Here is a 15,697-nt window from a genome sequence, read left to right as displayed (position 1 = left end):
TGCCATTGTTTATGTTCTTCACGAAAGACGATGTGCACCATCTCTAGTTTTATCAGCACTGTTTTCTTAGTTTTACAATCTAACCATGGGTGTTAAGTTCATCGATAGTGGTCAGAGCTAAGAGTCACACTGGCTCGTCAGTGCGTAACTTGAGGGAGGCATTATAATTATAAGGTTAGTTGCATTTCTATTGTTTTTCTGGGTAATACCACTCCAAATACGAGTGTTCATCGTAAAGAGACCAATAAATGCAGTAGCAAGGAATAAATAACAGAGATGTATATATGAATGGATTTTTTTCACTACTCCATGCATTACGCCATTACCAGTCTTATACTTAACATCTTCTTTCCCACATGCTAATCGTGATTACTTGTAATGGTGCACTTACCTTCAATCCACGCTAACCAATAACTATTCCAGTGTTACGTCTCTCCTTTTGATTATCTTCTAGCTAAACAGCCACTCTGTAGTATTAGTAAGAGGGGGAAGTCCCCGTAAAAAGTAAGATGGGGAAGGGAGCTAAGGATTTACCCGACATGAGATATATATTCAAGGAACCCTAAGATGCTATCCCAGTAAGAATGTGTTGTCGATTCTTCTTATCCAATACTTATAACATTTTAATGATGTCATGTGAATTGCTGGAAAACATGTGAAGTTTATTGTGGCTAACATAATGATGGAAGTTTTGTAAGATACTGGTCCAATCAATTTGTGTTGTCACGTCCCGTTTTCTTAGTGAAGTTGCTATAGAGTGTAACAAAAGACTAATTTTATCGGTCATCTATGATATATATGATGTCTTGACGTGGGTTTTATAGAGTGTAACAAATGTTGGCACTTAACTGATTTATCAGCCAATATTGTGGACAACGAAATAAAGTACTGAGTTGCGAACCACATCCATGCCTAAATGAAGACAGGAATAGTTCAAAAGCATACAAACCATGGAAGCAAAACATAATGTGCACAAAAATTATTAAATATGCAGTACAGTTTGCGATCTATTCTCAGGGCAGAAAAAACCTAGACAGCCGATAATTCAGACCATCCAGTATCACATCCAGCTTTAAAAAATTTTGAAGAAAGGACTACAGTCTACAGAACACGCTCAAGGCTCAATATAGTTGTGAAGATATATTTTTTCCACCACTGAAAACAGAGTAGATGCCATCTGGAAGAGCCAGCTTGCATCAGTTAATGCCTAACTCTGTTTGCATGAAGATAGCCTGTGAATGTAACAACTTATATCAATCTAGGCAACAATTTATATCAATCTAGGCATATTGGATACCATGCTAACCGAGGGTTAATATTCTAACCATTTGCTGGTCTTAAATCACGATATAACAGATTAACAACATAGCTTCTTCCATATATACCCGCTACCTTGCCGGGCTGGGCATAAGTAGAACTACATGTAACCCTTGATTGATGCACACCAGAGGAGACTTAGTCTTTGCCAGCCGTTAATCTCTTCAAACAAAGATACTGCAGAAAGAACGCAGATTTTCAGCTTACAAGAACTAGAGCAGGGAACCAACATCCGCATTTATACAAATCTAAGACAAGCTTTTTGGGATGGAAGTAATATGATTTTCAAGAAATGATTGTATATCTTGGACCATATAGAGTTTGAGACAAAACATCCTTTCACAATTAAGCAAATCTTCATTTTGGAACTGGCGCCGCTTGCTGGAAGAATGACATGTACCAGTAGGCTGAGGAATGCCCCTCCACGTGCTTTTGCTTCCCTTAGCTGCGATCACAATCGCCTCCTTCTCTATGTTGGCTTCGCCCCTGATCCTTCCGGCACCACCTCTGAAGGGCAACACATCCAGTGCTATAGTTTTTGCACTAGAGATTTAGGACACTGAAATCAGTTAAAAACTTAAAATAGATTAGTTATCAGAGCAAAAGAAATCTACCACAATACAGTAAATAGTTACCCTCGTAGCTCCAAACAATTGGCAAACAGAGAAGCAAGCCGGCTGAATTATCCATCAACAACTCTTTGTTGTTTCTTGAAGTTCTTTGCACTCGGGGCCAGCTGATCCTAACTCTCCAATCCGCAAAATGTAGACCATAGAAACATGTCAACTTAGGTGCAGTCTAAAACGTAAGCTTTGTAGTAACATAAATAAGGATCTAGGCCTGCAGTACACTAACCTTGTGAAAAAAGTCCTGGCAATTGAACTCTAGGGCTTCCATCCATAAGATCATAAGCATATCACCCTTTAGCAAATTGCAGCTAACATATATTTCAGTTACTATAATCTCAACATATATTCCAGATATCAGAAAAGAAACATACGCTAAAATGCATCTTGATTGCCTACTATATTTCGACTGCATTGATATGCAATGGCTGCAAGGACACGCTCCAATTCTCTACGAAGGAAGAAATGAAGAAAAACAATAGTCAGATTGATACACATAAGTACAGAGTTATTAAGAAACAAACAAGGGTACAGGTAAAAGAGCGGGGGGGCATCCATCAATAGTTTGAGCCACATTTTCATCTGACTGCATTGGTGAATGCCATGTCATACAAATTATTAATGTATAATGTACCCATCAGGACTGCAACAGGCACATGCTTCAAGTTTACGATATTAAGCATGTATGAAGTTACGATTTAACTTGCTTCATTGCTTTCCTTTAATGAATTAACACACTGCTATGATAAAATTCTAAATGCAGTCGATTTTTACATCAAACTCTGATGATTGAAGGTCAGTACGACACTAACTTTCTCCGAGAAACATTAACATTAGAAATGACAATACCCCTACCAGAAAGGTTGCTAAGATTTCTAAAAAAATATGCACATCGGGAGCAAAATTAAAACACTGACACAGATGAAGTACAATTAGATTCCGATGAACTGTGGAGTAGAGAGAGGAGGCAATTGGAAGCTGTCGCAAGTCGGCCTCTTTTAGCCAAGCTGACATGAAAAATATTGTGGGTTTACAGCTATTTCGATTGATACAAAAATGAGCTTTTCAGGACTGGAATACAAAAACTTTGATCACAAATCCTGTGGAATAGGGTTTATATATCCAGAGGAAAGTCTTTCTAGAAAGGATGATGGCCCATCTCTTGTGAGCGAACTCGACTCCCATCCCCTAAGCACACATGGTCATCAGAGGTATTTCTTCATTACCAGTAAGTCCTGCCATTTTAGTTAACTTGTGCATCCTAGCATTTTAGTTACAGAATTAAATACACGCACAGGAATGATGAGAGTTTTGAAAATGCTAAAAGAGGAATCAGCTAGCAGTCCAAACAATCACAACTTATAAGGGGAACTGTTTTATCATTTACGCTGGGCAGAACAAGTCAAGGTCAATGGTACAGTTGGGCTTCCATATCATCATAGGCCAGACAAACCTGATGAAACATATAAACACACAAGTGTATGACATAGATTTACTGCATGAACTGCGACACAATATCCTTTATCATTGCCAACAAAGCGACCAAATCTTAATGAAACCTAGGAGGAAAAATCACTGCAAGACTTCAACAGGGTTGTGTCTTACTGAAAACAACAAATAGTTGGCAGTTGAACAATGATGCATCTTTAAGGTCCTTCTCCAGGAAAATCAATTTTTACCCCCGGGAGCCTTACCATAACCCTGCATTGACAAGGAAAATAAGTAGAGCATTAACAACACGGCAAAATGACACGTAGCAAACATTGATGTATGATTGGTTGAAGTACGGCCAGCTCTGAAATGCTTACTTTGTTACAAAAAACAGACCATTACAACTACAACCTATCTGCTTGATAATTAAAAGTTAAACTAATTCTAGCACGCTTCGGCAGTTACTTTGGAGGTTAAAGAAAGTACTGGAATTCCTTGTGTTTTTAGATCAAACATGGTTCAAGACACATATAGCAAATTTTACTATCCGTCACTGAACTTCAATGATAGCTTCCTCCAGATGAACACCCAAGGTGGCAAAAACTAATTCAAGTGCAGAATATGTGGCGAGTTGGAAGTAATCTGCCCCAGAAGGCTAGCACATTATGCACAGCATTTCAAATAAACAAGATACTAGGGGGAAGTAATTAAGAACCTGCAGCCTCTGCAGATATTCAGACCATGAATTCAGAGCATGGATGTACATGATACCAACTGTTTCGTGCCTATATTCACAATCACACCGACCAAAGCAATAACCTAACCACTGAGTTTTAGCAAAACTAAAGAAGATGTACAAAGAAGGAAGAAACACCAACTAGCTGCTAGTGAACCTAGTCGGATGAATACGTATCTACTCCCTCCGTCCCATAATGTAAGACGTTTTTTGACACTACACTTACACTATGGGATGGAGGGAGTATTTCATTAGTTGAAACAAAGACGGGTCACTATGAATCTGCATATGAGCAAACCAAAATGATTTGTATATCAAACCATAACTGAAAAACAGATTAAGCTAAAGCCAGGTGAATTGACCGCACCAAGAAGACTATTTACCTAAATTTGGGACGGACATCAGACTGATCCTCCAATTATCAACTATGAATTGCAAAACCAGTAGTAGAATATTAGGAATGCACCACCCACATGAAGGAAACCTTACTGTGGCTCATTGTCTCAATGCACCAGCAACTAACTTGAAAACTGAAATTTTAATGCACTGCAGTATGGCCTGACCTCACACTTATTTTGTTCCAATAAGTGTGTTTAAAACATGAATGAGGATGAGAAGTTCATAACCAATCAATGGTTTCTTCTCTGCTGAGTGATAGCATTACATACCAGTATTTGGGGATCAAATTATCAATTCCATCACACGTTAGCAATGACCAACCCAGCATCTAACAGTCATACAACATCAGACAACCAGCACCCAATTACATCATAGCCCGTCTTTATGTGAATCTGAAATTAGTCGGCACGTCCCCCTTGCAAGCGGCATCATAGTCTTCTGCCAGGTGCAGTGCAGCCTCCTTGTGAGGGGATATGAACTTCTTCCTGAATGCCTTCTCACTAATCTTGAAAACGGTACTGTAGTTTGGGTCACGCTTGAGCAATCCATTTTCCTTGAGAAACTTCACAGCATAGTACCCGGGCCTGAGCCGGCCCTCTAGGCTGTGACCGATTATTTCCGACCGTTGAGCAATGTACAGCGGTTCCAAGCCCACCTCGGAGATGAGGAACTCAGACCTGCGCTGCAGCGACTCCTTGGACCTCGCCAGCACCGATGGAGCCTTAGAAACAGCCATGCCTACCTCAGCATCCGTCCACCTGAAGGTGTTCTTCAAGTAGTTCACCCTGGCCACGACGGCCGGGTGCGAGTGCGAGTGCAAGTGCGAGAGGATTTGCGTGGTCTGGTCTCTTCATTTTATTTTTATTTTTGAGAGAGAGAGGGAGGGAGAGAATGGTCTGGTGACAATGTGACCCCACACGCCAGTCTCGCTGATGATGGGCTGGGCGAACATACTGCACTCCCATGAAGAGTCTTTGTTTTTGAGACGAGGCAAAAGATTTGCTATTTTCATTGATTAACAAGAAGAGAGTTGCCTGGTTAATTAGAGAAAAACCGGTCAAAAACCTAGATACAAACCCCATAAGGGGCACACGCAGACGACCTGGCCACAACAACATCAAACAGTCGACCGCAATGTCGAGGACACGGCAGCTCCGATTTTGTTGACGAGCTTCACAGAAGAAAGTTGCAAGCCTTGCACCGACCTAGTCTAGCGCAACATCCGGAGAGCACCGCACGCTGAAAGCCGCCCTCATGGAGTCATCGTTGCCGTAGCGGCCTCGCCGCCCGCAGCGCCGACTTCTCTGTCACAGCCAGAAACCAGCATGGGCTCACCCATTGGCGCACCAGACCTTCGACATCAAAAGGACAAGCCATGACTCGGCTTTACTCGCCACCATCGTCGTTGACACACGCGTCGCAATGCCAAACCAACCTCACCGCCGGCCGGGCACCTGCCGACCACGATGTGGTGCACGTCCAGCCTGCAAGAAGCACAAAAGGGACCAAGATCTCCAAGACAGCGCCCCCAAGAGGGAAAACGACATTGGAGACGCCGTCGCCGCCTAATCCAACAAGGATCCTGACTTTCGCTCGGAGATCTTGACCCGAGAGATGAGGATGCACAGATCACCACGACGCCGCCTCGAAGGAAGAAAGCGACGCCCACGAGCGCCGCCTCCGCCGGCCAGCAATCACCTGCCAAGCTTTCGCCCGAATCAGTAACACCACCACTCCCACGTGGTCGATCGACGCCAACCAGCACCTCCACTGACCCGCGCACCCCTACGCAGCAACCGCGCCATCGCCACTCAGGGACCACCACCACGCCTCGAGCCGAGCTGCGAGAGACGAGCCTCCCTCCACCAAGCATACCGCGGCCGCCGCATCACCAGCGTGAACTCCACGACCACCGACACATCAACCACCGTCCCGGGGCCGCCGCCCTGGAGTCCAACATCGCCATCCATCAACGAACCGGACCTGGGACGAAGCAGCGCCGCCGCCCAGAACGCCGGCCCGGCCGAGCAGCGCCGTCCAGCAGGAGAAGCAGGTCAGGAGCGGCCGCTCCAGATCCACCCGCAGCCAACCAGAGTCGCCGGCCCCCACCACGTGCAGCCGCCCGCGCGGGCCAAAGCAGCCAACACCGCCGCATCCCGCCGACGGCCCGCGACAACTGGATCTGGGCCCGAAACCCTGATCCACCGCCAAACGGCACGACACCACACCACTCAACCGCGTCAGCACCATTGGAGCCTTAGAAACAGCCATGCCTACCTCAGCATTCGTCCACCTGAACGTGTTCTTCAAGTGCTCCACCCTGGCTGCGATCTTGTCCTCCACTGAGAAATGCAACAGCCTGCAGCGCGTGCCTGAACATCCCGCAGCCACGGGGCACACCTATGTTTTGAGCGCATGTCACCATCGCCTGGACACGCTTGGGGTTGGTGGTGAGTAGCCTCGGAGTTGAGATGCACAACTTGGCAATATCACAAGCACCTAGCCCGCACTCCCGCAGCAAGGTGACATTGGGCTTGACGATGCCGTCGAGGTCAGACGAGAGAAGGTAGAAGTTCATCCTGAGGGCCCGGAGGAGGTTCTCAGAGGACCCAAAGAGAAAGCAAGTAGTAGTGCATCTTGGAGGTGATGGATCTAGAGCGGAAGCTGTTATGGGAGAGCGAGACGAGGCATGCGATCTCAGAAGGCGGGAGACCGAGGCCGGTGAGCCCCGTCACGTTGGGGGCCAGGGTTTTCTCCACTTTGGCGCAGAGGAGCTGCGGGTCCCTAGCGACGAGAGCGGCGATGTCGGCGCCGGAGAGGCCGAGGCCAGCGAGGAGGGCGAGGACGCCGTCCGGCTTGGATGGGGACTTGAGGTGGGAGAGCTTGGCGGAGGCTTTGACGGCCTGGGTTTGGGTGAGGCCGCAGGTGGAGACGAGGTACTCCTCCACCGAGAAGCTAGGGTTCGGGGAGATGGCGGGCGCGGCGGCGGAGATGATGCGGCGGAGAGGGGATCCGAGAGAGGTGGCTGGAGACGAGAAGAAATGGGCGAGGACGTGGCTGCGTAGCCTGAGCATGGCGGCGCGGCGATGTGGTGGCGGCGCGGCAGTGTGGTGGCGCCGGCGGCGAGGGAATGGGGAACGACGGCCAGGTGCGAATGCGAGAGCGAGAGGATTTGCGGGTCTCTTTTTTTTTGAGAGAGAAGAATGGTCGCTGGTCTGTTCGACCTTGATGCTGACCCCACACGCCAGTCTCGCTGATGATGGGCTGGGCTGGGCTGGGCTGGGCGAACATACAGCAGCGAAGAGTTTTTGGTTCTCCTATATAAAGACAACTGAATTTATTCTTTGTTTCTCTTTTAATTTAATGACACAAAAACTGATGCACTTCCATCCGTCGGATAAAGATTTTAAGTGTTCTTTGCCCTGAATTCGACCTGATTGTGAATTTTACAAGAGCACCTTCTACTACTTTCTTACCGCATTTTTTCAAAAACTAGGTACGATTCCTATTCGCCTCTCAAGACCTGAAAGTATTAGTATCTTGTGCTAGTTGCTCTTTCCCTAGGTATCTAGTTGGTCTCAATATCTTCAAATCGTCCAAACAAATTGTTTAGCTCAATATCCAAAAGGAAAAGTTGGAGACATCTACTCCCTTCGTTCTAAATTACTTGTCGCAGAAATGGATGTATCTAGAATTAAAATATATCTAGATACATCCATACCTGCAACAAGTAATTCGGAACGGAGGGAGTAGCTCACAGGAGGAAGTTTGTTTTTTGACCAAACTTTACATTTTCTTATTGACATCCGTGCATTATCTATACAATCACATGATTCTCAACAAAAAAAAAACTACACAATCACATTAGTTGTTTCCTATTTTGCCTAGCAGTCAAGAGAATCATCATTGACTAGAAGAGTAGGGTGAACATTCTTGTGCCATTCGTGTTGTTGGATTTTCATAATTCTTTTACTACGTATGTTTTAAAATATAAGGTGTAGTATTAGTTTTTTTTAAGTCAAACCTTTTTAAGTTTCACCAAATTTATTGAGAAATATATTAACGTCCATAATATCAAATTAGTATCATTAGATTCATCATGAAATTAATTTACATATTTTGTTTATTTATTATCGTGGATGCTGATATTTTTCACCATGAACTTTGTCAAAGTTAAATAGATTTGACTTTTCAAAAAACAAATACACCTTATATATTGGAAACGAGGGTGTATTTGGTTTGGCTAGGGGGAGATGATGGAGTGTGTTCTTTTTATATACAATACGGTGTTTTGATGGGCCTTTTGCAGTGTGATTTTGTTTTATCTGCTAATCAACCCATACTTACGTGGGAAAATTTTGTGCATTGGTGTTTGCATGCACTATTTTGGTGCTACAATATCGCATATTGATGCTTTTTTTTTCTAGGTGATGAGACGGCACGCAGGATTCATATGTTTTTATAGGCCAGGTTGCTCCCAATTGATTTTTAAAACCGTTGACCCGGTCAAAATCATGAATCAAATCTGAAATTGGATACCTCAATTGAATGAAAAAGCTTCAAGATTAAGAACCACAACGAATTAAAAGAATTGAATAAGAGTCTTTATTCACACACAAAAAAGTCTCTTGAGAAATTGTTGACCCGGTCAAAATCAAATGATCCAATTCCCAATTTAGTCCTCAATTGATTGCGATGCTTAAAAATTAGGGAGCATAGTGTATTTACTTACAGCGTAAGATATGTAGAAAATGTTGAGTTGAATCAAAGATGTACACACCATACCATACACAAAGCACAAGGCAAATGAATTTCCATTTAGCATAAGGACGTTCAGGTGATCTAGCGCCTGCTTGACACCGAACTACGCTTGTATACTACTCCCTCCGTTCCTTGATATAGGGTGTATAGTTTTTGACACGGAAATTAAAGAACGCATGTGGAGGGAAAATTTCCCAAGTTTTGGGCGAGATTACACCTGACTAATTGACATGAGAAAATAGAGAAGCCTGCCTAATATAAGGAAATGTAGTCAAATCCCTAAAAACATTATCCAGACGAGTGGTGCAACGCAATACACCTTATATTTCGGACTTTTTCTCAAAAATCTATACACCTTATATCAAGGAACAGAGGGAGTATATAATATGTCCCACTCAATGATGCAGCTTGTGACATAAATGAGCAGTTGTTTCCACTACCAATCGCTTCAACTTGTCATCATAGTAATACTTGTTCTGTTGACCTAATTCTGCCTTCTGAACATAAACAGAATCTCACATTAGCATTGCTTTTCTCATAAATTAAACAAACTCAACAAAGTGGTGTAGATACTCCAATTTCCTAACTCCGAAATTACCTGCCAGGATTTTGAAACAAATTCTTTGTCTTCTGCAGTGTGGAGCCAAGCAAACCAAAACCGTGAATAATCACCCAATCCTGATGCACTCGCTGCTCAGCGTGTTATCGGACAGGGAGAGATTTAAGATCTTCCTCACCAAACATCCACTGATACTCAGAGTTCCTTCCATGAAAGCCATAAGTACCTGTCCGCGGTTTTGCCAAAGTTTAGTTCAGAAAACAATCTCTCTTGTGTGCCATTTTCCTGCCAGGGACACCCCCCTATTCTCAGCCATAGAATGCACCCAAGCGGATGGTATTAGTAATGGATCATTAACATGGTCATTCATGTTTGTCTATTTAAAAATTAAAACATTTCCACCGTTTAAATTTTGAAGAACACAAAAAAATGCCTCATAATAGATCACCCCACCCTCATAAATCTAGTGGCATTTGACAAGGGACGCAAATGTGCAGCAAGGCCAAAACCTGGGAAAACGGTCACAAACTTCGGGTAACAATCAGAATAGTAGGCATTTCATTGCAAGAACATAATAACTGTTTCGATATTTTGAAATGGGATGTTGTCAAGGAGCCTCCGGCTATCAAATATGCCTGCTCCTTTCTCTTTAAAAGGGTAAATGGAGTGCATATCTGGTGACAATATCCTGATTCTAAGCACAACTATCTCTAGAAAGGAAAACTAAAAACTTGTTGTGGCATGTAGCATCAGTGATATACAGAGGATGATAAGCGGTCACCTAAAATCAGTATTAGTATAAGTGATACTCCCTCCGTTCGGAAATAACTGACGTAATAACCGCATTATGCTGAAATACCATGTCAGTTAGGTAATAGTATATATCAAAAAATTATGCTGATAAGCTCTAGCTGTTTCATCATGAACCGCATTAAAAACCTAAAAATATGTGATCCTGTAAACTAATAGGATGTTTATTTGATATTATAGGACGTGATAACCTAAAGCAATTTGCCTTGTCTTGCAGCTGAACGAAGTACGGTTCTTGAGAAGATCAGATTGTGCTATCAGCTACCGGTCACCTCCCTGTATAATAAACATGGTGAGATAAGCCTACAATTCAAAGCTAACACTTTGGAGGTGCACAACAGGAAAAAAGGAACTATTTGCAGCAACCAGACATATTTTTTTATTTATTCAGTAAATATATAAACCCAAACACCAATAGAACATAAATGCTCTAAAAGCGTACACTGCATTCTGCAACATTTTGACTGCTTTAACGTGATATATAATTTTAAACAACATTCAACAACATGAACTTTTGAGCCGTTGCCTGAAAGAACACTGCTGCCAGGTCATAGCAACAAATTTGAGCACGATAAAAGAATCGACACGCCACCTCAGTTTCTGTACCTGCCCCAGAATAAAAGTTGGCCTCCTTTATAACATTGGAGGAAGTTTTTTCAGATACCGGCCCTGTTCTTTTACAGATATTTAGTTCTGTACTAACATGTTTAGGCCATGTGAACTAATCAACAATTCACCAGACCGCATTTTTTCACAAAAAGGAAGTGAGAGCACCAATGAATTCAGTGGTGTGACTGAAACTAATGCAGCTCACAGTTTGTTTTGGTAGCTGCAGGTTCTATTTTTCATGTGAGAATGGAACATATGTTTGTGACTGAACATGAAAAAGGAGAAAGTACAATGTCTCTAGATTATGAAGTACCTGCCATGGGTTCCTGCAAGCAAGCCTATATCATTGCATGGACAATATCCTCAACCTGCTTCATCATAGCACAAAAAGATGATGGGCATGGTTGAAAAGCAATTGAACGACATCCAATAGTCATCACAAGTCACCTGCTTCATAAACAGAACATGAACTTGCTGAATACAAACCGTTAACTCAAGGAGGCAATGAGCTCTTTTATGTGTTTTGTGGATCAAGTACAGACAGTATAACAACAACACTTTCTATGGCATAGTCGAGCTTTCCTTTATTGCACAAGAATAGACAGACTATCTATCTCCTATTCTTAAAAGCTAAAACCGGAAAAAATGAGAGGGCAAATTTGTTTGCACCTTTAAACAATGAATGGGGGCAGAGGCGCATTATCTGTACAATGGCATCCAAATGCAAAATAAAATAAAATGGTCACCCAGGTCTTTCTCCTTCGCTCTAATAAACAGTAATAATCAACATATAGCTACAAATTCTCAAAAACCAAGACTGTACTGGTAGGCTGTATGCAGAAATTGTAATACTGGTAGAAAGTATCAACCAGTACACCATTCAGAAATACAGGAGAATAATAAAGGAAAATACTCGTATGAATTAGTAAACCATCAATTACTTTAACAAAAATTTAACTCTTCAAACAAAGATGCTGCAGAAAGAAAAATGATCAATTTTCAGCTAACAAGAACTGGAGCAAGCAACCAACAAACTATATCAAAATGCCATCCTCGACAGTGATCAACATATTGTGGTCATCCTGGTCCTTTCATATCAGTATTCCAAATATACAAATGCAGATATACTAGTCACAGATATTTCAATGTGTCTGCACAATGACCTGATCTCACACTCTCTTAGTTCCAATATGTGTGTCAATAAGGCAAGAGAATGGGCAAGATAGCAGTTTGATGTTCTCTTCTCTGCTGAATGATGAGATGGACATACCAGGTCTCAAGAAATAAATTAGTAGCTTCATCAGGTGTTAGCAAGTAGCAACGACCAAACCAGCATGTCATAGCCATACTAGAAAGACAACCAACATCTAGTTAGGCACGGATACTGAAACAAAGCCTACCAGCTTACTCCGCAAGCGAAATCTCTGGGGTGCAGTAAGCAGTTTCAAACTTTAATACCATAAAATTCTTGGTTCATGTAAATCTGAATCTAGTCGGCACTTCGCCTCTGCAAGCTTCCGCATAGTCTTCAGCAAGGTGCGGTGCAGCTTCCATGTGAGGGCATATGAACTTCTCCATGAATACCTTCGGAGTCACCGCGACTGCAGAATAGTAGTCCCGGCCGCGATGTAGCAATCCATTTTCCTTGAGAAACTTCACAACATAGTACCGGGGCCTGAGCCGGCCCTCCAGGCTGTAAGAGAGCAATAGCGGACGATGAGCAATGTATGCCGGTTCCAGCCCCACCTCAGAGATGAGGAACTCTGACCTGCTCCGCAGAGAGTCCTTAGACCTCCTTAGCAAGATTGGATACTTGGACACAGCAATGCCGGCCTCGGCATCTGACCACCTAAAGGTCTTCTTCAAGTACCCCAGTTTGGCAGCGATCTTCTCCTCGCCGAGGAACACAACAGCAGACATGGCATGCCTGAACATCCTAGATCCACGAGGCACACCAAGACTTTCAGCGCATGACACCATTGCCCGGATGGATTCTACATTAGTTGTGAGCAGCCGTGGACTAGGGACGCACAGCTTGGCAATGTCGCAATCACCCAGCCCCGAGTCCCGCAGGGCCGCGACGTTGGGCTTGACCACCCTCTCTAGGTCAGACGAGATAAGGTATAAGCAGCGCTTGAGAGCTAGGAGGGTGTTGTCGATGGAGCCGAAGAGGGGCAGGTAGTATTGCAGCTTGGAGACGATGGATGTCAGATGTAAATTGCCGTGGCAGTAGGAGATGAGGCGCGCGATCTGAGAACGCGAGAGGCCGAGGCCGGTGAGCTGGGCGACGACGGGGCCGAGGTATCCCTCCACGCTGGAGCAGAGTACCTTGGGGTCTCCCGCGACGACGGCGGCGACGTCGGAGCTGGAGAAGCCGTGGCCGTCGAGGAAGGAGAGGACGGCGTCGGGCTTGGCGGGGGATTTGAGGTGGGAGAGCTTCGGGGAGGCCTTGAGTGCCTGCGCTCGGGAGAGGCCGCAGGTGGCGACGAGGTAATCCTCCACGGCGAAGCTAGGGTTAGGGGAGACGGCGGGCGCAGCCGCGGAGAGGAGGCGAAGGAGAGGGGAGATGGTGGAGGCGGAGGGAGACGATAGGAGCTGGGCAAGGACGCACCTACGGAGCCGGAGCATGGCGCTGCGGCGGCGCGGTGGCGCCGGCGGCGAGGGAATGGGGAACGAGCGGCCGGGTGCGAGAGCGAGAGGATTTGTGTGGTCTGGGCTGGTCTCTTCTTTTTTCTTTTTCTTTTTCTTTTTTTTTGGAGAGAAGAGAAGAATGGTCGCTGGTCTGGTTCGACCATGATGCTGACAAGGTGACCCCACACGCCAGTCTCGCTGATGATGGGCTGGGCTGGGCTGGGCTGGGCTGGGCGAACATACTGCACTTCAGTGAAGAGTTTTTGGTTCTCCTACTGGTAAGCGTGCACGTGCAACGCACGTATAATTATCACATTCCAAATTCTCATGATATAGAAATCGTTGTAATTTAAATGACCCTGTAAATAATTGTTACGTTCTGATTATAATCAGAATTTCCTAAGCGTCTATGTCGCAACATGATAATATCATAAGAATTCCGAACTGCATACACACCTGGTAAAATAAAAACAGCTAAATAAAAAATAATAGCAAGATTACAATCTTATGGAAACACAATGATTTCAATTTATAGACTTGCCAAAGCAGATAATGGAAGCATAGTAATGTATGATAAGCAAGCACAACAATTATCATAAGTTAAAACAATGAGTAAACCAGAGGAAGGTGTACAACTTCAAGGATGGGTGAACTCTTTGTAGCAGCAGCAGCAGCAGCTGTTTAGTAGCCACTGCAAGAGTTCAAACTGTCAACATGCAGTACCTCAGAGTGTCAAAATTGCAAGTGAACATGCAAGGTGTGATTAATCATCAGGATATAAAATGCATCAAGAGTATAAGATGTATATTTTCTTCCAAGACATCCTTAAGATTGAGAGAAAAGCGGAAAATTGTAGCTGTAGAATAGCTGCAAGAGGTGGGAGCATAGTCATCATTGCCTTCATCAGCCTTGTTGGTGAGGTCATTTTCTTCAGAGTTGAAGATAGACTTATTGACGGATGCAGTAGCGAGGGCTAGGCTCGCCACACCAGACTCGGAGTCCTCAGATGCCTCCTCTTCCTCTTGTTCCTCAGATTCAGCTTCAGAGTCCATTTCCTTGCCAATGAATGTCCAAGCCTTCTTGGAGCTGCTCTTCTTGTGAGATGAAGACTTTGAGGATTTTGATGATGAAGATTTTGAGGATTTCTTCTTTTTCTTCGCATCATTAGAACTGTAGTCCTTATATTTCTTCTTCTTCGATTCCTTTTCCCATTGAGGACAATCTTGAATGTAGTGTCCAGGTTTCTTGCACTTGTGACAAAGCCTCTTCTCGTACTCACTGGATGAGGAATCATTGCTCCTTGAGGGTTTTTCAAAGCGACCACGTCTTGAGAACTTCTGGAATTTCTTTACGAGCAGTTCTAGCTCATGACTCGGTTCTTCAGGGTCACCAAGGCTGCTACAAGAGTCATCATCTTCGGACTCAGATACTGCCTTGGCCTTCAGTGCACGTGATCTGCCATAGCTCGAACCATGGAGATCTCTCTTTTCAGCAAGCTGGAACTCGTGAGTATTTAGCCTCTCGAGGATATCAGCGGGGTCAAGTGACTTGTAATCAGCACGCTCTTGTATCATCAATGCCAGAGTATCAAATGAGGAATCAAGCGATCTCAGCAATTTCTTCACCACCTCATGGTCGGTGATGTCAGTGGCACCAAGTGCTTGAAGCTCATTTGAGATGTCAGTGAGGCGATCGAAGGTTTGCTGAACATTTTCATTGTCGAGTCTTTTGAAGCGGTTGAAGAGATTGCGAAGAACATCAACTCGAGAGTCACACTGAGTTGAAACTCCTTTATTGACTTTGGACAGCCTATCCCAG

At 44.1% G+C, this 15,697-nt stretch overlaps 1 protein-coding gene and 1 pseudogene across 9 annotated transcripts; both read right to left on the bottom strand.

The window, feature by feature from the left end:
* Positions 1-1,196: 1,196 nt before the first annotated feature.
* Positions 1,197-7,673, bottom strand: LOC125516840 (annotated as a pseudogene).
* Positions 7,674-9,492: 1,819 nt separating this feature from the next.
* LOC125517476 lies at positions 9,493-13,996 on the bottom strand. Of its 9 annotated transcripts, XM_048682677.1 has the most exons (5): positions 11,562-13,996; positions 10,831-10,915; positions 10,611-10,679; positions 9,869-10,055; positions 9,493-9,767 (listed from the first exon to the last, which is right to left on the bottom strand). In XM_048682677.1, exon 1 carries the CDS (start codon positions 13,874-13,876, stop codon positions 12,722-12,724), a length of 1,155 nt encoding a protein of 384 aa, XP_048538634.1. In that variant the 5' UTR covers positions 13,877-13,996; the 3' UTR covers positions 9,493-9,767; positions 9,869-10,055; positions 10,611-10,679; positions 10,831-10,915; positions 11,562-12,721. The 9 variants fall into 9 exon arrangements, with proteins under 9 accessions (XP_048538634.1, XP_048538630.1, XP_048538631.1 ...); XM_048682673.1 differs by having other exon boundaries at positions 10,611-10,915; XM_048682674.1 differs by having other exon boundaries at positions 9,869-10,679.
* Between the last annotated feature and the right edge of the window lie 1,701 nt (positions 13,997-15,697).

Source organism: Triticum urartu, chromosome 6, assembly GCF_003073215.2.
Source record: "Triticum urartu cultivar G1812 chromosome 6, Tu2.1, whole genome shotgun sequence".
Lineage (NCBI taxonomy): Eukaryota > Viridiplantae > Streptophyta > Magnoliopsida > Poales > Poaceae > Triticum > Triticum urartu.
The sequence above is the reverse complement of the archived record's forward strand: the minus strand, read 5'-3'. Positions and strand labels throughout refer to the sequence as shown.

Coding starts and splice junctions, on each gene's coding strand:
- LOC125517476 (XM_048682672.1), bottom strand. CDS start 13,876: ATGCTCCGGCTCCGTAGGTGCGTCCTTGCCCAGCTCCTATCGTCTCCC.